This window comes from Coregonus clupeaformis, chromosome 7 (genome assembly GCF_020615455.1).
Source record: "Coregonus clupeaformis isolate EN_2021a chromosome 7, ASM2061545v1, whole genome shotgun sequence".
Classification (NCBI taxonomy): Eukaryota; Metazoa; Chordata; class Actinopteri; order Salmoniformes; family Salmonidae; genus Coregonus; species Coregonus clupeaformis.
The window spans coordinates 36,867,923-36,890,697 of NC_059198.1; the positions used below are offsets into that span (position 1 = coordinate 36,867,923).

The 22,775-nt window shown below is 45.2% G+C and overlaps 1 protein-coding gene across 3 annotated transcripts in view; it reads left to right on the plus strand.

Annotated features, from left to right (window-relative positions):
- LOC121569346 (semaphorin-5A) overlaps window positions 1-22,775 on the plus strand; it is a 269,684-nt gene that overhangs the window by 146,097 nt on the left and 100,812 nt on the right. For all 3 annotated transcript variants that reach the window (XR_006001351.2, XM_041880229.2, XM_041880230.2), the window contains exons 6-9: window positions 2,335-2,433; window positions 7,768-7,981; window positions 19,050-19,335; window positions 21,015-21,150. Coding sequence is in view for 2 of the 3 variants with exons in the window: in XM_041880229.2 (XP_041736163.2) it covers window positions 2,335-2,433; window positions 7,768-7,981; window positions 19,050-19,335; window positions 21,015-21,150 (735 nt within the window). In the remaining variant the exon portion in view is untranslated. The remainder of the gene's footprint in view (window positions 1-2,334; window positions 2,434-7,767; window positions 7,982-19,049; window positions 19,336-21,014; window positions 21,151-22,775) is intronic.

The following is a 22,775-nucleotide window of genomic DNA, read 5'->3' on the forward strand; positions in this document are numbered from 1 at the left end:
TCCGACCAAATTGAGCAACCGGGCAAGAAGGACCTTGGTCAGGGAGGTGACCAAGAACCCAATGACCACTCTGACAGAACTACAGGGTTCCTTGGCTGAGATGGGAGAACCTGCCAGAAGGACAACAGTCTCTACAGCACTTCACCAATCTGGGCTTCACGGGAAAGTGGCTAGATGGAAGCCACTCCTGAGAAAGTTTGCAAAAGGCACGTGAAAGACTCTGAGAGAGACTAACTTAACAGAGCTTGAGAAAATCTGCAAGGAAGTATGGGAGAAAATCTCAAAATCCAGATGTTCAAAGTTGATCCGGACATACCCAAGACGACTCAAAGCTGTAATCGCCACCAAAAGTGCTTCTACAAAGTATTGACTCAGGGGTGTGAATACTTATGTAAATGAGATATTTCTGTATTTCATTTTCAATACATATGCAAAAATTTATAAAAACGTGTTTTCACTTTGTCATTATGGGGTATTGTGTAGATGGGTGAGAAAACAAATCTATTTAATCCATTTTTGGGGGGTGGGCATATCTAGTACCCCAGACACAGGCAGATTTACAGGCCCTAAATCTGAAGGAGGCCCTCTGAGAACCAGAACCACCAGGGCCATTCAGACTGACTGAGGGGACTTACTGTATGAATGGTTGATGAACCCAATCAGATGATGCACAAACAGACTTCATCCAACCATGTTCTGACATGACATCATCCACCATGTTCGAACATGTGTTCATCCACCATGTTCTGACATGACATCATCCACCATGTTCTGACATGACATCATCCACCATGTTCTGACATGACATCATCCACCATGTTCTGACATGACATCATCCACCATATTCGGACATGTCTTCATCCACCATGTTCTGACACGACTTCTCACTGCTAGCGTCATGTTAGTGTTTTGACAGACGTTCTGACAGACTCTGTGTGAATAGTGTTGGTGGAAACAGAGGTCGTGTTGGTTGATTATTTCAATCAAATTTTATTAATTTGTATAGCACTTTTTCATAAATGCAGTTTGCACATATTGCTTAGAATAACAGCAACCAATAGTTAGCCAGGGTCTAGACCAACCCTCTGAAGAGTTAACCAATGTCTAGACCAACCCTCTGAAGAGTTAACCAATGTCTAGACCAACCCTCTGAAGAGTTAACCAATGTCTAGACCAACCCTCTGAAGAGTTATCCAATGTCTAGACCAACCCTCTGAAGAGTTAACCAATGTCTAGACCAACCCTCTGAAGAGTTAACCAATGTCTAGACCAACCCTCTGAAGAGTTAACCAATGTCTAGACCAACCCCCTGAAGAGTTAACCAATGTCTAGACCAACCCTCTGAAGAGTTAACCAATGTCTAGACCAACCCCCTGAAGAGTTAACCAATGTCTAGACCAACCCTCTGAAGAGTTAACCAATGTCTAGACCAACCCCCTGAAGAGTTAACCAATGTCTAGACCAACCCTCTGAAGAGTTAACCAATGTCTAGACCAACCCTCTGAAGAGTTATCCAATGTCTAGACCAACCCTCTGAAGAGTTACCCAATGTCTAGACCAACCCTCTGAAGAGTTAACCAATGTCTAGACCAACCCCCTGAAGAGTTACCCAATGTCTAGACCAACCCTCTGAAGAGTTACCCAATGTCTAGACCAACCCCCTGAAGAGTTAACCAATCTAGACCAGGGTTCAGGAAACACCTTTATTTTTCTAATAGGGGCTAATTCAGACCTGGGACACAGGGAGTGAATTTGCCCTCCAGGACCGGAATGAAGAACCTGGTCTAGACCAACCCCCTGAAGAGTTAACCAATGTCTAGACCAACCCTCTGAAGAGTTAACCAATGTCTAGACCAACCCTCTGAAGAGTTATCCAATGTCTAGACCAACCCTCTGAAGAGTTAACCAATGTCTAGACCAACCCTCTGAAGAGTTAACCAATGTCTAGACCAACCCTCTGAAGAGTTAACCAATGTCTAGACCAACCCTCTGAAGAGTTATCCAATGTCTAGACCAACCCTCTGAAGAGTTACCCAGGGCAACAGCGGTAAAGAAAAACTCCCCTGGTGCTTTCTTCTGCTGCAGCGTCATTATTCAGAATTAGTCCAATGTTTAGGCAATTATTTGCACTTACACGTTCTTATTTTGCATACGTAATTATTAGTATTGTATGTATTATTGTGCGTTTACAAAAAATGTTCTACCTTTTTTGAGCTCACGTTGAAGAGAAATTCCAATGTATGAAACTTGAAATTTGGCTAAGGTGTTTTTTGCTGTGTCTTGTGTCCTTCTATGAGTGCTAATGTTAGCTTTGCTGTTATTTCCCCTTCACAGGAGGAATGTCAGAACTACATCAGAGTGTTGCTGGTGAATGGAGACAGACTGTTTACATGCGGGACCAACGCTTTCACACCCATCTGCACCAACCGCACCGTGAGGAATCTAATAACGTACCTTGTCTTGTCTCTTCTACTTTCTCTTCTGATCTGTAACTACCTTCTCTTTCCCTCTCTACTCTCTGCTTCTCTGCTTCTACTCCACATACCGTATATAAACCTGCAGTTTAACCTGAGGAAAGTGTGTGGGCTGTTTGTTATAGTATGTGGTAGCATAGTGGAGGGTAGGTGGAGGGGGAGGTTTTACCTTTGTAAAGATATACATTTTTCTTCAAAAGCAGCAAATGCAAAGGTCATAGTCTCATAACGACTATTTACTGCGGCTGAAATAAGTAATAGTATAAATGTAAAGAAATGACTACGATGGTATTTTATCAGCCCTGTCATAGGAGAACACACTCTGAGTGGGTCTAGATAGGTACTGCATAACTAGGAAGGTTGGGGTGAATTCCATCCTAATTGAAAAGCAGTTAATTTAAATGGAATCGACCCCAACCATGATAACTATAGACTTCACAGAGAGAAAAAGGGAGGGAGGGAGGGAGGGAGGGAGCGAGGGAGGGAGGGGGGAGGGAGGGAGGGAGGGAGGGAGGGAGGGAGGGAGGGAGGGAGAGAGGGAGAGAGGGAGAGAGGGAGAGAGGGAGAGAGGGAGAGAGGGAGAGAGGGAGAGAGGGAGGGAGCGAGGGAGCGAGGGAGCGAGGGAGCGAGGGAGGGAGATAAAGAGTGCGAGAGGAGAAAACAATATACATTTAGTTATCACAAAGTAGGATGAATATCCTGTTCATTAATGACCTAGTCACTGTCCAAATGTCCTCATTCATGACAATACTCTAATTAATTTCAAGGCCATATCAATATTTATGGTCTTGAATGGCAGGATTATATTTGCCATTGTCAGTAATGAGGGAATGCAATCCTCTATCCATGCTATTGATAATGACGATGATGTGATGGTGATGATGGTGATGGTGATGATGATGATGATGGTGGTGATGATGACATATAGCTTATTATTGCAGACCCAATGTCCTCTTGTCTGCCCTGTAGACAGCAATGAATCATTGACTCAGACATCTAACACCTCCTTGCCTGTCGCTCTCTGTGTCTGATCACATTTCTGAGACGGCTGCCAGGAAGTGTCACATGGCAACTGACCAGGAAGGAAAAAGAGCGAAAGCGAGATGATCTGAAAGCCCAATCAATAGCACTGTGTGTGTCTCACGAGCTCATTCCCTCCATTGCTTTAAAATGAATGATAGAGGCAGCCTCTATCTATACTCTGCATCTATTAGACCCGTCTTACAGGTCCAGCTCGACCCAAACACTTCCATCAACACACAGGAAGAGCTCCATCAATACCCCCTTTCATCTCAGACCTCAGGCCCAGACACAGACACTCTGTTGGGTTGAGCTGGATCAGGTCGGAGGCCTGGAGCGGAGGTAGTTTGTGTCACCAGAACCAGCAGTGGTCAAAGTCGACCCACTGTAATAAATCTATCCAAAGTGACACGTTCTGTTATGCTGTTTGAATGAGCATCACGTCCCTTAAGGAAGTGGAAAGTCCATCTCTCATTGATTAACCTGAAACTCCAGCCAGCATTATAGAGAAGCTTCAGTGTGTCTATCAGACAAAGCTTGTGTTCTGTATGGTTAGATATTGTGGAACCCCAATTGGGTTTATAGTTCAGTATTTATAGTTAATTTGAAGGGTTTCCATCGAAACAAACATTTATACAACAGTATGTGTTTACCCATAAATGGTAACTAAATAATGTTGGTTTATATAAATCCACTCAGAAAAAACATTACCTCAGCTTAGATTGATAGGAATGGAGGTAGAAGTCTTTATGATGGGTAGGTTTTTATTGGGAACAGGTGTCAGGGCCAAGTGTAGGTCGGGCTGTTAAGTATTTTTAAATGCAGAGCACTGGATTTGGCCTCGCTTTCAAAGGCAGACAAACCAAACGGCTGAGCTCTGAGTCTCGCATCAAGCTGCTTGTGACGTCAGTGATAGGGTTTAATAATGCTTTATCCAGGAATTTCCTTAGGTCAGTGATGGGGTTTAATAATGCTTTATCCAGAGCTTTCCTTAAGTCAGTGATGTGGTTTGATAACGCTTTACCCAGGGCTTTCTATAAGTCAGTGATGGGGTTTAATAATGCTTTACCCAGGAAAACAGATGGATTTCACTAGTCATTATAATGATCCAACCCTAGTAGGAGGAATGTCAAGTGAGTCATTATAATGACCCAACCCTACTAGGAGGAATAACAAGTCATTATAATGACCCAATCCTACTAGGAGGAATAACAGTCATTATAATGACCCAACCCTACTAGGAGGAATAACAAGTCATTATAATGACCCAATCCTACTAGGAGGAATAACAAGTCATTATAATGACCCAATCCTACTAGGAGGAATGTCAAGTGAGTCATTTTAATGACCCAACTCTACTAGGAGGAATATCAAGTCGTTATAATGACCCAATCCTACTAGGAGGAATAACAAGTCATTATAATGACCCAATCCTACTAGGAGGAATAACAAGTCATTATAATGACCCAACCCTACTAGGAGGAATAACAAGTCATTATAATGACCCAACCCTACTAGGAGGAATATCAAGTCATTATAATGACCCAATCCTACTAGGAGGAATAACAAGTCATTATAATGACCCAATCCTACTAGGAGGAATAACAGTCATTATAATGACCCAACCCTACTAGGAGGAATAACAAGTCATTATAATGACCCAACCCTACTACAAGTCATTATCATGACCCAATCCTACTAGGAGGAATAACAAGTCATTATAATGACCCAACTCTACTAGGAGGAATATCAAGTCATTATAATGACCCAATCCTACTAGGAGGAATAACAAGTCATTATAATGACCCAATCCTACTAGGAGGAATAACAGTCATTATAATGACCCAACCCTACTAGGAGGAATAACAGTCATTATAATGACCCAACCCTACTAGGAGGAATAACAGTCATTATAATGACCCAACCCTACTAGGAGGAATAACAGTCATTATAATGACCCAACCCTACTAGGAGGAATAACAAGTCATTATAATGACCCAACCCTACTAGGAGGAATAACAAGTCATTATAATGACCCAATCCTACTAGGAGGAATAACAGTCATTATAATGACCCAACCCTACTAGGAGGAATAACAAGTCATTATAATGACCCAACCCTACTAGGAGGAATAACAAGTCATTATAATGACCCAACCCTACTAGGAGGAATAACAAGTCATTATAATGACCCAATCCTACTAGGAGGAATAACAGTCATTATAATGACCCAACCCTACTAGGAGGAATAACAAGTCATTATAATGACCCAACCCTACTAGGAGGAATAACAAGTCATTATAATGACCCAACCCTACTAGGAGGAATAACAAGTCATTATAATGACCCAATCCTACTAGGAGGAATAACAGTCATTATAATGACCCAACCCTACTAGGAGGAATAACAAGTCATTATAATGACCCAACCCTACTAGGAGGAATAACAAGTCATTATAATGACCCAACCCTACTAGGAGGAATAACAAGTCATTATAATGACCCAATCCTACTAGGAGGAATATCAAGTCATTATAATGACCCAATCCTACTAGGAGGAATATCAAGTCATTATAATGACCCAACCCTACTAGGAGGAACATAAAGTCATTATAATGACCCAATCCTACTAGGAGGAATAACAAGTGCATTAACCTCTTTAGGAAATACTCTGCTATGGTGAAGGTGGAGGTTTTTTCTTAGCATTGGTCCTGTGCCAGATGTTGTGTTCTTGGGCCTTTTCTCAATTAGATTTGTTCATCTCCTGCGTCCTCTCTCCTCCGTCCTCTGTCACCTCCTTTTGAAAAAGTTCAAAGGTAATCGAGGAGAGGCTGCAAGGAGAGGGAAAATGGACGGGAATGAAACTCTCCTTCTCCACTCGCTCGTCATCAGGCAAATTATGTTTACAGGGGTGGGATCCCAAAATAAATATAAAAACAAATGTAGCTAGTTGTGCAAGACATTTTCTAGATAAAAGGATAAGTAGCATTTTGTTTTTAAATGTTTGCATTCTTTTCTGCTTTGAGAAAACAACAACTGCATCAAAGGGGGTGTGGCAGATATTAAACTCTTCCGCGAAGGACTCAGGTAGGATACACATGACTATCCTCAATGAAAGGTGGCTAACCAGGAGGGGAGGACACACTCTTCCGTTTGACGCTCTCCTCGACCACTCGATCAGGTATTGGTTTCCGGGTCACGGAGGAGAGAGGACGGAGGAGAGAGGACGGAGGAGAGAGGATGGAGGAGAGAGGACGGAGGACAGACTTTCCCAAATGAGAAAAGGCCATAGTCTTAGCGTGTGGTTTTTGATAGGGTAAGCTGATTATAAAAGGCTGTGGGAAGAGAGTCTTATTCTTGCCTGTAAAGATACTATAGATAACTACGAGGCAATAGCATGACACCCATCTACATAAATATGGCCTTGATAGCTCTTCTACACTTTTAGAAACCCTTTTTGGTTCCAGGTAGAACCCTTTTGGGTTCCATATGGAACCCAAAAGGGTTTTACCTGGAACCAAAAGGGGTTCTTCAAAGGGTTCTCCTATGGGGATAGCCGAAGAACCCTTTTTGGTTCTAGATAGCACCTTTTTTTCTAAGAGTGTATGATATTATTATGTGTTTATTATTATTGGATTATCTGGATCCCCATTAGCTTTTGGAGAAGCATCAACTGTTCTTCCTGGGGTCCATAAATCACAAAACATAATATAATATAATATATAAATAATAATATGCCATTTAGCAACAAAACATAATAACACAATAAAACACTGGTAGACAAGGACAGTCACACACATTTAAAATACAGCAGTATACAAACAATACCATTACAAAATAAAACAAACTATACAACTAAATAATTATGTGTGTGTTACAGTGTGTGTGTGTGTGTGTGTGTGTGTGTGTGTGTGTGTGTGTGTGTGTGTGTGTGTGTGTGTGTGTGTGTGTGTGTGTGTGTGTACGCGTGTGTGTGTGTATGTCCCCTCAAAGTCCCCCCCGTTCCAGGAGATGTTGTTTAATCATTTTTTTAAAGGTAATTTTGTTGTTCGCTTGAGTAATTGGAGATGGAAGGGCTGGGAACTGCGTAGGTAGACTGTAATGGAGACCCTACCCCCCCATCTCTTCCACCTCTGTCCCCCTCTCTCCTCCGCACCTCATCTCCTCCACCTCTGTCCCCATCTCCCTCCCCACAACCCCCTCTCCCTCTCCCCCCAACCCCCTCTCCCTCTCCCCCCAACCCCCTCTACCTCCTCCCCCTCTCATCTCCTCTAGCTGACCAACCTGACAGAGATCCATGACCAGATCAGTGGGATGGCACGTTGTCCCTACAACCCTCTCCATAACTCCACAGCCCTGATCACCTCCAGTGGAGAGCTATATGCTGCTACCGCCATGGACTTCTCCGGCAGAGACCCTGCTATCTACCGCAGTCTGGGGGGGCTGCCACCTCTACGCACCGCACAGTACAACTCCAAATGGCTGAATGGTATGCTGGGGGGTACTGCATAGAGGTAAAGGGAGGAGGGGATAGGGGCCTGCCACCAATTATACAATGCTTAGGACAACTGCAAATGGCTGAATGGTATGCTGGGAACTGGAAGGAGGTAAGGGGGTAGGGAGATAAGGGGGTAGGGAGATAAGGGGGTAGGGAGATAAGGGGGTAGGGAGATAAGGGGGTAGGGAGATAAGGGGGTAGGGAGATAAGGGGGTAGGGCGATAAGGGGGTAGGGCGATAAGGGGGTAGGGGGATAAGGGGGTAGGGATATAAGGGGGTAGGGAGATAAGGGGATAGGGGGATAAGGGGGTAGGGATATAAGGGGGTAGGGATATAAGGGGGTAGGGATATAAGGGGGTAGGGAGATAAGGGGGTAGGGAGATAAGGGGGTAGGGCGATAAGGGGGTAGGGGGATAAGGGGGTAGGGAGATAAGGGGGTAGGGGGATAAGGAGGTAGGGGGATAAGGAGATAAGGGGGTAGGGAGATAAGGGGGTAGGGGGATAAGGGGGTAGGGAGACAAGGGGGTAGGGGGATAAGGAGATAAGGGGGTAGGGAGATAGGGAGATAAGGGGGTAGGGGGATAAGGGGGTAGGGGGATAAGGAGATAAGGGGGTAGGGAGATAAGGAGGTAGGGGGATAAGGAGGTAGGGAGATAAGCAGTAGTAGTATAAAGGGGCTAAAGGAGGAAAGCTTGTGGTGTTTATACTGGAGGTGTTAACATTTAAATGGTAGTCTGTCACTGTCACACAGTTTACTGATAACAAAGATCATCTACACGCTTTTTTGTTTCGATTTCGTTCAAGACAACTGGGATCAAAGTCTAACTTCTTTTCAAAAATATTTACTTCACAAAAGCTTTCTCATTCTTTATTGACAAGTTTCGTTCTTTCATTTTTTGAAGGACATAAAAGTGACATTTCCATCTGGTTTTGAAACAATGAAATCAGCGTGTCGGTCTGAAGAGCGCAATGGGTCCCAGTTCAAAAGCACAACCCCCTTAGAACAGTGCTGCTGATTGAATACGCTGCTTCAGTCATTCTCTCACTCTAAAAGAGCAGGTCAATCTCTTGTCAGCGAGGGATTTGATCTGATTCGCATTAAGCCAGATTCACATAATTAATAAAAAGCCACCACATGTAAAGCGCCGCAGCAACCTTTGAGAAAAGTTCAGTAATTCATTTTATGGCAAATTGATTTTTCTCTCTCTTGTCTCCTGTGATGCTGTGCAAAGGTGCGGAGGAGAACAGCGGTTGAAAGAGCAAAAGAGCAAAAAGAAAAAGAAACCTATTTCATTTAAAAGTGGATTAAATCACTGTCAAGGAGGATAAAGCGTGCGGTTAACCATAATGTCATACATAAAAATGAACACCCCAGCAATGAGTGGACCTGGGAGGTCAGTAGAATTAGATGTGGTGACAACTATTACACTACACCACTGCTTTTGTCATTCCTCATCCTAATCTTTAGGGTTATCTGGATGAACAACGGGTTTTACTATTGAAACACAAAGTCATTAATAACAATGCCATCATTTATTAACCCTAATCACCTTTACCTCACAGCTCTACATCAACATCCTATGGACCCCTATCACTCATAACTCACTGTCATATACAGTGCCTTCGGAAAGTATTCAGACCCATTGACTTTTTCCACATTTTGTTATGTTACAGCCTTATTCTAAAATGGATTAAATAAATACAAATCCTCAGCAATCTACACACAATACCCTATAATGACGAAGCGAAACAGAAATATCTTATTTACATAAGTATTCAGACCCGTTGCTATGAGACTCTAAATTGAGTTCAGGTGCATCCTGTTTCCATTGATCATCCTTGAGATGTTTCTACAACTTGATTGGAGTCCACCTGTGGTAAATTCAATTGATTGGGCATGATTTGGAAAGGCACACACCTGTCTATATAAGGTCCCACAGTTGACAGTGCATGTCAGAGCAAAAACCAAGCTATGAGGTCGAAGGAATTGTCCGTAGAGCTCCGAGACAGGATTGTGTCAAAGCACAGATCTGGGGAAGGATACCTACAAATTTCTGCAGCATTTAAGGTCCCCAAGAACACATTTACATTTACATCATTTAGCAGACGCTCTTATCCAGAGCGACTTACAGTTAGTGCATACATTATTCTTTTTTATTTTCATACTGGCCCCCCGTGGGAATCGAACCCACAACCCTGGCGTTGCAAACACCATGCTCTACCAACTGAGCTACCTCCCTGCCGGCCATTCCCTCCCCTACCCTGGACAACGCTGGGCCAATTGTGCGCCGCCCCATTGGTCTCCCGGTTGCGGCCGGCTACAGCAGAGCCTGGATTCGAACCAGGATCTCTAGTGGCACAGCTAGCACTGCGATGCAGTGCCTTAGACCACTGCGCCACTCGGGAGGTGACCTCCATCATTCTTAAATGGAAGAAGTTTGGAACCACCAAGACACTTCCTAGAGCTGGCCGCCCAGCCAAACTGAGCAATCGGGGGAGAAGGGCCTTGGTCAGGGAGGTGAGGGCTCCAGAGTTCCTCTGTGGAGATGGGAGAACCTTCCAGAAGGACAACTATCTTTGCATTACTCCACCAATCAGGCCTTTATGGTAGAGTGGCCAGACGGAAGCCATTCCTCAGTAAAAGGCACATGACAGCCCACTTGGAGTTTGCCAAAAGGCACCTAAAGACTCTCAGACCATGAGAAACATATTCTCTGGTCTGATGAAACCAAGATTGAACTCTTTGGCCTGAATGCCAAGCGTCACGTCTGGAGGAAACCTGCCACCATCCCGACGGTGAAGCGTGGTCGTGGCAGCATCATGCTGTGGGGATGTTTTTCAGCGGCAGGGACTGGGAGACTAGTCAGGATCGAGGCAAAGATGAACAGAGCAAAGTACAGAGAGATCCTTAATGAAAACCTGCTCCAGAGCGCTCAGTACCTCAGACTGGGGCGAAGGTTCACCTTCCAACAGGACAACGACCCTAAGCACACAGCCAAGACAACGCAGGAGTGGCTTTGGGACAAGTCTCTGAATGTCCTTGAGTGGCCCAGCCAGAGCCCGGACTTGAACCCGATCTAACATCTCTGGAGAGACCTGAAAAAAGCTGTGCAACAACGCTCCCCATCCAACCTGATAGAGCATGAGAGGATCTGCGGAGAAAAATGGGAGAAACTCCCCAAATACAGGTGTGCCAAGCTTGTAGCGTCATACCCAAGACGACTCGAGACTGTAATTGCTGCCAAAGGTGCTTCAAAAAAGTACTGAGTAAAGGGTCTGAATACTTACAGTTGAAGTCGGAAGTTTACATACACTTAGGATGGAGTCATTAAAACTTGTTTTTCAACCACTCCACAAATGTCTTGTTAACAAACTATAGTTTTGGCAAGTCGGTTAGGACATCTACTTTGTGCATGACACAAGTAATCTTTCCAACAATTGTTTACAGACAGATTATTTCACTTATAATTCACTGTATCACAATTCCAGTGGGTCAGAAGTTTACATACACTAAGTTGACTGTGCCTTTAAACAGCTTGGAAAATTCCAGAAAATTATGTCATGGCTTTAGAAGCTTCTGATAGGCTAATTGACATCATTTGAGTCAATTGGAGGTCTAGCTGTGGCTGTATTTCAAGGCCTACCTTCAAACAGGTGCCTTTTTGCTTGACATCATGTGAAAATGAAAAGAAATCAGCCAAGACCTCAGAAAGAAATGTGTAGACCTCCACAAGTCTGGTTCATCATTGGGAGCAATTTCCAAACGCCTGAAGGTACCACGTTCATCTGTACAAACAATAGTACGCAAGTATAAACACCATGGGACCACGCAGCCGTCATTCCGCTCAGGAAGGAGACGCGTTCTGTCTCCTAGAGATGAACGTACTTTGGTGCGAAAAGTGCAAATCAATCCCAGAACAACAGCAAAGGACCTTGTGAAGATGCTGGAGGAAACAGGTACAAAAGTATCTATATCCACAGTAAAACAAGTCCTATATCGACATAACCTGAAAGGCCACTCAGCAAGGAAGAAGCCACTGCTCCAAAACCGCCATAAAAAAGCCAGACTACGGTTTGCAACTGCAAAGGGAACAAAGATCGTAGTTTTTGGACAAATGTCCTCTGGTCTGATGAAACAAAAATACAACTGTTTCGCCATTATGAACATCGTTATGCTTGGAGGAAAAAGGGGAAGGCTTGCAAGCCGAAGAACAACATCCCAACCGTGAAGCAGGGGGGTGGCAGCATCATGCTGTGGGGGTGCTATGCTGCAGGAGGGACTGGTGCACTTCACAAAATAGATGGCATCATGAGGAAGGAAACTTATGTGGATATATTGAAGCAACATCTCAAGACATCAGTCAGGAAGTTAAAGTTTGGTCGCAAATGGGTCTTCCAAATGGACAATGACCCCAAGCATACTTCCAAAGTTGTGGCAAAATGGCTTAAGGAGAACAAAGTCAAGGTATTGGAGTGGCCATCACAAAGCTCTGACCTCAATCCTATAGAAAATGTGTGGGCAGAACTGAAAAAGCGAGCAAGGAGGCCTACAAACCTGACTCAGTTACACACGCTCTGTCAGGAGGAATGGGCCAAAATTCACCCAACTTATTGTGGGAAGCTTCTGGAAGGCTACCTGAAACGTTTGACCCAAGTTAAACAATTTAAAGGCAATGCTACCAAATACTAATTGAGTGTATGTAAACTTCTGACCCACTGGGAATGTGATGAAAGAAATAAAAGCTGATATAAATCATTCTCTCTACTATTATTCTGACATTTCCCATTCTTAAAATAAAGTGGTGATCCTAACTGACCTAAGACAGGGAATTTTTACTAGGATTAAATGTCAGGAATTGTGAAAAACTGAGTTTAAATGTATTTGGCTAAGGTGTATGTAAACTTCCGACTTCAACTGTAATGAAATGTGATATTTCTGGTTTTTATTTTTAATAAATTAGCAAGCATTTCTAAAAACCAGTTTTAGCAATTTTCGAATAAGGCTGTAACCTAACAAAATGTGGAAAAAGTCAAGGGGTCTGAATACTTTCTGAATGCACTGTACCTCTCTCTCTCTCTCTCTCTCTCTCTCTCTCTCTCTCTCTCTCTCTCTCTCTCTGTCTCTGTCTCTCTCTCTGTCTCTCTCTCTCTCTCAATTCAATTCATTTTAAGGGCTTTATTGGCATGGGAAACATATGTTAACATTGCCATAGCAAGTGCAATAGATAATAAACAAAAGTGAAATAAACAATTAAAAAATGAAGAGTAAACATTACATTCTCAAAAGTTCCAAAATAATAGAGACATTTCAAATGTCATATTATGACTATGTACAGTGTTATAACAATGTGCAAATAGTTAAAGTGCAAAAGGGAAAATAAACATAAATATGGGTTGTATTTACAATGGTGTTTGTTCTTCACTGGTTGCCCTTTTCTTGTGGCAACAGGTCATAAATCTTACTGCTGTGATGGGACACTGTGGTATTTCACCCAATAGATATGGGAGTTTATCAAAATTTGATTTATTTTCAAATTCTTTGTGAGTCTGTGTGATCTGAGGGAAATATGTGTCTCTAATATGGTCATACATTTGGCAGAAGGTTAGGAAGTGCAGCTCAGTTTCCACCTCATTTTATAGGCAGTGGGCACAGAGCTTGAGACCCAGGTCTGCCTACGGTGTCCTCTCTCAATAGCAAGGCTATGCTCACTGAGTCTGTACATAGTCAAAGCTTTCCTTAATTTTGGGTCAGTTACAGTGGTATTTTGCAACTGTGTACTCTCTATTTATGGCCAAATAGCATTCCAGTTTGCTCTATTCTTTTGGTTTAATCTTTCCAATGTGTCAAGCAATTATATTAGTTTTTTCTCATGATTTGGTTGGATCTAATTGTGTTGCTGTCCTGGGGCTCTGTGGGGTCTGTTTGTGCACGGAGGATGTTACTGCAGAATTCTGCATGCAATGTCACAATTTGGCGTTTGTCCCATTTTTGTGAATTCCTGGTTGGTGAGCGGACCCCAGACCTCACGACCATAAAGGGCAATGGGTTGAAGGATGTTCTCTCTCTCTCTCTCTCTCTCTCTCTCTCTCTCTCTCTCTCTCTCTCTCTCTCTCTCTGTCTCTCTGTCTCTCTGTCTCTCTGTCTCGTCTGTCTCTGTTGTCTCTGTCTTCTCTGTCTCTCTGTCTCTCTGTCTCTCTCTCTCTCTGTCTCTCTGTCTCTCTGTCTCTCTGTCTCTCTGTCTCTCTGTCTCTCTGTCTCTCTGTCTCTGTCTGTCTCTGTCTGTCTCTGTCTCTCTGTCTCTGTCTCTCTCTCTCTCTCTCTCTCTCTCTCTCTCTCTCTCTCTCTCTCTCTCTCTCTCTCTCTCTCTCTCTCTCTCTCTCTCTCTCTCTCTCTCTCTCTCACTCACTGAGTCTCTCAAGCTTTGTCCTTACGTATCCCCTCTTATCCTAATTGTTTCTCTCTGCCTCTATTTCTCTCCATATCTCACAAACTCCTCCTCTGTTTTCTGTCTTGCCATCTCCTTCAACAGAGCCTAACTTCTCCCCTCCTTCAACAGATCCTAACTTCTCCCCCTTCTTCAACAGAGCCTAACTACTCCCCCTCCTTCAACAGAGCCTAACTTCTCCCCCTCCTTCAACAGAGCTTAACTTCTCCCCCCTCCTTCAACAGAGCCTAATTTCTCCCCCTCCTTCAACAGAGCCTAACTTCTCCCCCTCCTTTAACAGAGCCTAACTTCTCCCCCCTCCTTCAACAGAGCCTAACTTCTCCCCCTCCTTCAACAGAGCCTAACTTCTCCCCCTCCTTAAACAGAGCCTAACTTCTCCCCCTCCTTCAACAGAGCCTAACTTCTCCCCCTCCTTCAACAGAGCCTAACTTCTCCCTCTCCTTCAACAGAGCCTAACTTCTCCCCCCTCCTTCAACAGAGCCTAACTTCTCCCCCTCCTTCAACAGAGCCTAACTTCTCCCCCTCCTTCAACAGAGACTAACTTCGTCTCCTCCTAAAACAGAGCCTAACTTCTCCCCCTACTTCAACAGTGCCGAACTTCTCCCCCTCCTTCAACAGAGCCTAACTTCTCCCCCTTCTTCAACAGAGCCTAATTTCTCCCCCTTCTTCAACAGACCCTAACTTATAACCCTCCTTCAACAGAGCCTAACTTCTCCCCCTTCTTCAACAGAGCCTAACTTCTCCCCTCCTTCAACAGAGCCTAACTTTGTCTCTTCCTTCAACAGAGCCTTTCTCCCCCATCCTTCAACATAGCCTAACTTCTCCCCCTCCTTCAACATAGCCTAACTTATCCCCCTCATTCATCAGAGCCTAACTTCTCCCCCTGCTTCAACCGAGCCTAACTTCTCCCCCTCCTTCAACAGAGCCTAACTTCTCCCCCTCCTTCAACAGAGCCTAACTTCTCCCCCTCCTTCAACAGAGCCTAACTTCTCCCACTCCTTCAACAGAGCCTAACTTATCCCCCTCATTCATCAGAGCCTAACTTCTCCCCCTGCTTCAACCGAGCCTAACTTCTCCCCCTCCTTCAACAGAGCCTTTCTCCCCCTCCTTCAACATAGCCTAACTTCTCCCCCTCCTTCAACAGAGCCTAACTTCTCCCCCTCCTTCAACAGAGCCTAACTTCTCCCCCTCCTTCAACAGAGCCTAACTTATCCCCCTCCTTCAACAGAGCCTAACTTATCCCCCTCCTTCAACAGAGACTAACCTTTCCCCCTCATTCAACAGAGCCTAACTTATCCCCTCCTACAACAGAGCCTAACTTTGTCTCCTTCTTCAACAGAGCCTAACTTCTCCCCCTCCTTCAACAGACTAACTTATTCTCCTCCTAAAACAGAGCCTAACTTCTCCCCCTCCTTCAACAGAGCCTAACTCCTCCCCCTTCTTCAACGAGCCTAATTTATAACCCTCCTTCAACAGAGCCTAACTTCTCCCCCTCCTTCAACAGAGACTAACTTCGTCTCCTCCTAAAACAGAGCCTAACTTCTCCCCCTCCTTCAACAGAGCCTAACTTCTCCCCCTCCTTCAACAGAGCCTAACTTCTCCCCCTACTTCAACAGAGCCTAACTTCTCCCCTCCTTCAACAGAGCCTAACTTCTCCCCCTCCTTCAACAGAGCCTAACTTCTCCCCCTCCTTCAACAGAGACTAACTACTCCCCCTCCTTCAACAGAGCCTAACTTCTCCCCTTACTTCAACAGAGCCTAACTTCTCCCCCTCCTTCAACAGAGCCTAACTTCTCCCCCTCCTTCAACAGAGCCTAACTTCTCCCCCTCCTTCAACAGAGCCTAACTCCTCCCCCTCCTTCAACAGAGCCTAACTTCTCCCCCTCCTTCAACAGAGCCTAACTTCTCCCCCTCCTTCAACAGAGCCTAACTTCTCCCCCTCCTTCAACAGAGCCTAACTTCTCCCCTCCTTCAACAGAGACTAACTACTCCCCCTCCTTCAACAGAGCCTAACTTCTCCCCCTACTTCAACAGAGCCTAACTTCTCCCCCTCCTTCAACAGAGCCTAACTTCTCCCCCTCCTTCAACAGAGCCTAACTTCTCCCCCTCCTTCAACAGAGACTAACTACTCCCCCTCCTTCAACAGAGACTAACTTTGTCTCCTCCTAAAACAGAGACTAACTTATCCCCCTCCTTCAACAGAGCCTAACTTATCCCCCTCCTTCAACAGAGCCTAACTTCTCCCCTCCTTCAACAGAGCCTAACTTCTCCCTCTCCTTCAACAGAGCCTTTCTCCCCCTCCTTCAACATAGCCTAACTTCTCCCCCTCCTTCAACAGAGCCTAACTTCTCCCCCTCCTTCAACAGAGCCTAACTTATCCCCCTCCTTCAACAGAGACTAACCTTTCCCCCTCATTCAACAGAGCCTAACTTATCCCCCTCCTACAACAGAGCCTAACTTTGTCTCCTTCTTCAACAGAGCCTAACTTCTCCCCCACCTTCAACAGACTAACTTATTCTCCTCCTAAAACAGAGCCTAACTTCTCCCCCTCCTTCAACAGAGCCTAACTTCTCCCCCTTCTTCAACGAGCCTAATTTATAACCCTCCTTCAACAGAGCCTAACTTCTCCCCCTCCTTCAACAGAGACTAACTTCGTCTCCTCCTTCAACAGAGCCTAACTTCTCCCCCTCCTTCAACAGAGCCTAACTTCTCCCCCTCCTTCAACAGAGACTAACTTCGTCTCCTCCTAAAACAGAGCCTAACTTCTCCCCCTCCTTCAACAGAGCCTAACTTCTCCCCCTCCTTCAACAGAGCCTAACTTCTCCCCCTCCTTCAACAGAGCCTAACTTCTCCCCCTCCTTCAACAGAGCCTAACTTCTCCCCCTCCTTCAACAGAGACTAACTACTCCCCCTCCTTCAACAGAGCCTAACTTCTCCCCCTACTTCAACAGAGCCTAACTTCTCCCCTCCTTCAACAGAGCCTAACTTCTCCCCCTCCTTCAACAGAGCCTAACTTCTCCCCCTCCTTCAACAGAGACTAACTACTCCCCCTCCTTCAACAGAGACTAACTTTGTCTCCTCCTAAAACAGAGCCTAACTTATCCCCCTCCTTCAACAGAGCCTAACTTCTCCCCTCCTTCAACAGAGCCTAACTTCTCCCCCTCCTTCAACAGAGCCTTTCTCCCCCTCCTTCAACATAGCCTAACTTCTCCCCCTCCTTCAACAGAGCCTAACTTCTCCCCCTCCTTCAACAGAGCCTAACTTATCCCCCTCCTTCAACAGAGACTAACCTTTCCCCCTCATTCAACAGAGCCTAACTTATTCCCCTCCTACAACAGAGCCTAACTTTGTCTCCTTCTTCAACAGAGCCTAACTTCTCCCCCTCCTTCAACAGACTAACTTATTCTCCTCCTAAAACAGAGCCTAACTTCTCCCCCTCCTTCAACAGAGCCTAACTTCTCCCCCTTCTTCAACGAGCCTAATTTATAACCCTCCTTCAACAGAGCCTAACTTCTCCCCCTCATTCAACAGAGCCTAACTTATCCCCCTCCTACAACAGAGCCTAACTTTGTCTCCTTCTTCAACAGAGCCTAACTTCTCCCCCACCTTCAACAGACTAACTTATTCTCCTCCTAAAACAGAGCCTAACTTCTCCCCCTCCTTCAACAGAGCCTAACTTCTCCCCCTTCTTCAACGAGCCTAATTTATAACCCTCCTTCAACAGAGCCTAACTTCTCCCCTCCTTCAACAGAGACTAACTTCGTCTCCTCCTTCAACAGAGCCTAACTTCTCCCCCTCCTTCAACAGAGCCTAACTTCTCCCCCTCCTTCAACAGAGACTAACTTCGTCTCCTCCTAAAACAGAGCCTAACTTCTCCCCCTCCTTCAACAGAGCCTAACTTCTCCCCCTCCTTCAACAGAGCCTAACTTCTCCCCCTCCTTCAACAGAGCCTAACTTCTCCCCCCTCCTTCAACAGAGCCTAACTTCTCCCCCTCCTTCAACAGAGCCTAACTTCTCCCCCTCCTTCAACAGAGACTAACTACTCCCCCTCCTTCAACAGAGCCTAACTTCTCCCCCTACTTCAACAGAGCCTAACTTCTCCCCCTCCTTCAACAGAGCCTAACTTCTCCCCCTCCTTCAACAGAGCCTAACTTCTCCCCCTCCTTCAACAGAGACTAACTACTCCCCCTCCTTCAACAGAGACTAACTTTGTCTCCTCCTAAAACAGAGCCTAACTTATCCCCCTCCTTCAACAGAGCCTAACTTCTCCCCTCCTTCAACAGAGCCTAACTTCTCCCCTCCTTCAACAGAGCCTTTCTCCCCCTCCTTCAACATAGCCTAACTTCTCCCCTCCTTCAACAGAGCCTAACTTCTCCCCTCCTTCAACAGAGCCTAACTTATCCCCCTCCTTCAACAGAGACTAACCTTTCCCCCTCATTCAACAGAGCCTAACTTATTCCCCTCCTACAACAGAGCCTAACTTTGTCTCCTTCTTCAACAGAGCCTAACTTCTCCCCCTCCTTCAACAGAGACTAACTTCTTCTCCTCCTAAAACAGAGCCTAACTTCTCCCCCTCCTTCAACAGAGCCTAACTTCTCCCCCTCCTTCAACAGAGCCTAACTTCATCTCCTCCTACGATATCGGGAACTTCACCTACTTCTTCTTTCGGGAGAACGCGGTGGAACACGACTGCGGTCGGACTGTGTTCTCGCGCGCTGCCCGGGTCTGTAAGAACGACATTGGAGGACGCTTCCTATTGGAGGACACCTGGACCACGTTCATGAAGGCACGGTTGAACTGCTCTCGACCGGGAGAGATACCGTTCAACTATAATGAACTACAGGGGACGTTCTACCTGCCAGAGTTGGAACTGCTCTATGGGATCTTCACTACTAATGTGTAAGTAAGAAATACATTCTATACACGCAGAGACACACAGAGACACGCGGAGACACACACAGAGACACACATAGAGACATGCGGAGCACACACAGAGACACGCAGAGACACACACAGAGACACGCAGAGACACACGCAGAGACACACGGAGACACACGCAGAGACACGTGGAGACACACACAGAGACACGCAGAGACACACACAGAGACACGCAGAGACACGCAGAGACACGCAGAGACACACACAGAGACACGCAGAGACACACACAGAGACACGCAGAGACACACACAGAGACACACAGAGACACGTAGAGACACACAGAGACACAGAGAGACACACAGAAACACAGAGACAAACAGAGACACCCAGAGACATACACAGTGACACACACACAGTGACACACACACACAGACACACACACACACACACACACAGACACACAGACACACACACACAGACACACACAGACAGACAGACACACAGACACACAGACAGACAGACAGACACACACACAGATAGACAGACACACACACACACACACTTTATCCTCTCTAACATGGGCATGTGCAGACCTACGCAGCTACAGTGGGCAGGACAAGGCGATGGTCAGATATACCAGCCAGAGGGTAGACTCTAGAGGCGGCTGGTGGGAGGAGCTATAGGAGGACGGGCTCATTGTAATGGCTGAAATGGAATAAATGGAACGGTACCAAACACATCAAACATGGAGACCACGTGTTTCACTACGTTCCATTCCAGTCATTCCAATGATCCCGTCCTCCTATAGCTCCTCCCACTGCCTAGAGGTTCCTCCATGGCTATTGTATTCTGGTTGATAAACCTTGAAGTGGCCAAAACACTGAAGTATCCTTCAGGTACAGCTGATAATGACCAGTCATATTATACTATCATCAATTCACACACGTTTAGTTTTACAGTTTGACTTTAGACTAATTTCTCTCATGTTGTTTTATCATCTCTTAGAGGAGACATGCTCTTGTTAAAGTGACAGTTTGAAAAGTCAAAGCTATCCATCAGGCCCAATCTATACACTTAGCCAGAGAGGCAGAACCTCTTAATTGAAGGCCTGTGTTAAATTTATAGTCACATTAGACCATCCATCACTCACAGTGGGATCTGAGTCCACAGACACTAACTGGTAGGGACAGATATGGAGGTATATTTAGAGGACAAAAACACAGACTGGACATTATCAGTCAGCTAGCATTGTGTCTGCTTAGATGGCTTCTTAATCTCTCTCTCTCTCTCTCTCTCTCTCTCTCTCTCTCTCTCTCTCTCTCTCTCTCTCTCTCTCTCTCTCTCTCTTATATATATATATATATATATATATATATATATATATATAAACTGGGTGGTTCGAGCCCTGAATGCTGATTGACTGACAGCCGTGGTATATCAGACCGTGTACCACGGGTATAACAAAACATGTATTTTTACTGCTCTAACTACGTTGGTAACCAGTTTATAACAGCAATAAGGCACCTCGGGGGTTTGTGGTATATGGCCAATATACCACGGCTAAGGGCTGTATCCAGGCACTCTGCGTTGCGTTGTGCATAAGAACAGCCCTTAGCCGTGGTATATTGGCCATATACCACACCCCCTCGTGCCTTATTGCTGAAATATATTTATCTCTCTCCCTCTCCTCCCCCCTACAGGAATAGCATAGCTGCATCTGCAGTGTGTGCCTTCAACCTCAGTGCCATCACCCGGGTGTTCGGTGGTCCCTTCAAGTACCAGGAGAACTCTCGCTCCGCCTGGCTACCCTACCCCAACCCTAACCCTGACTTCCAGGTAAATATACAACTATCACAACCCTAACCCTGACTTCCAGGTAAGTATACACCTACCCCAACCCTAACCCTGACTTCCAGGTAAGTATTCCACCAATATGGCCGCCAACTGAGCTCACAGGGAAATCTCCTATCCCAATATTCTAAACAGGGTCTTAAGCCATGAGTTCAGCTAGGTAGTTGTTCTATCAGATTTAAGCCAGGCGGCTCAGGTTCAGATTGGGAAAAACCAGTCTGAAAATAACCAGACGCCAATAGCTACCATAGTAATACAAGACAGATGGATGAGTCAGGTCAGTGCCTTATATGAGATGGCCGACCGTGTCTGTGACAAGACAGATGGATGAGTCAGGTCCTTATATGAGATGGCCGACTGTTGCTGTGAAAAGACAGATGGATGAGTCAGGTCAGTGCCTCATATGAGATGGCTGACCATGGCTGTGACAAGACAGATAGATTAGTCAGGTCCTTATATGAGATGGCTGACCCTGGCTGTGACAAGACAGATGGATGAGTCAGGTCCTTATATGAGATGGCTGACCGTGGACAGTCCGCTCTAGACGTCATGCTGTTACACCCTCATGGTTATTCTGAGAGCACAGTAACATGCAAGGTCAGTTTTTATCACCACATCAACTCTGTCCAATTATCCAACACACACAAACATCATCACATACTCTGCTTTTGTAGGAATGTACTCATGAGCGTTGGTGGGTATTCATTATGAGCGTTGGTGGGTATTCATTATGAGCGTTGGTGGGTATTCATTATGAGCGTTGGTGGGTATTCATTATGAGCATTGGTGGGTATTCATTATGAGTGTTGGTGAGTATTCATTATGAGCGTTGGTGGGTATTCATTATGAGCGTTGGTGGGTATTCATTATGAGCGTTGGTGGGTATTCATTATGAGCGTTGGTGGGTATTCATTATGAGCGTTGGTGGGTATTCATTATGAGCGTTGGTGGGTATTCATTATGAGCGTTGGTGGGTATTCATTATGAGCGTTGCTGGGTATTCATTATGAGCGTTGGTGGGTATTCATTATGAGCGTTGGTGGGTATTCATTATGAGCGTTGGTGGGTATTCATTATGAGCATTGCTGGGTATTCATCATGAGCGTTGGTGGGCATTCATCATGAGCGTTGGTGGGTATTCATTATTTTTTAATTAAATTAATATGCCATTTAGCAGACGCTTTTATCCAAAGCGACTTACAGTCATGCGTGCATAAATTTTTTTTGTGTATGGGTGGTCCCGGGGATCGAACCCACTACCTTAGCGTTACAAGCGCCGTGCTCTACCAGCTGAGCTACAGAGGACCACATTATGAGTGTTGGTGGGTATTCATCATGAGCGTTGGTGAGTATTCATTATGATCATTGGTGGGTTTTCATTATAAGCGTTGGTGGGTATTCATTAATGTGTTTGTGCATGCGTACGTGCGTACGTGCGTCTGTGTTTGTGTCTGCGCCCCAGAGTCCCGGTACAGTTCCCTCCTCTCATTAATTAATTGTCTCACTGACAGGAAATGTACAACGTCACCATGACAGCATTAAAATGACCACAGTCCTGTTCTACGGAGTATTGCTGCTCCTAATAAACTACGACAGCACTCTTCTTGGAA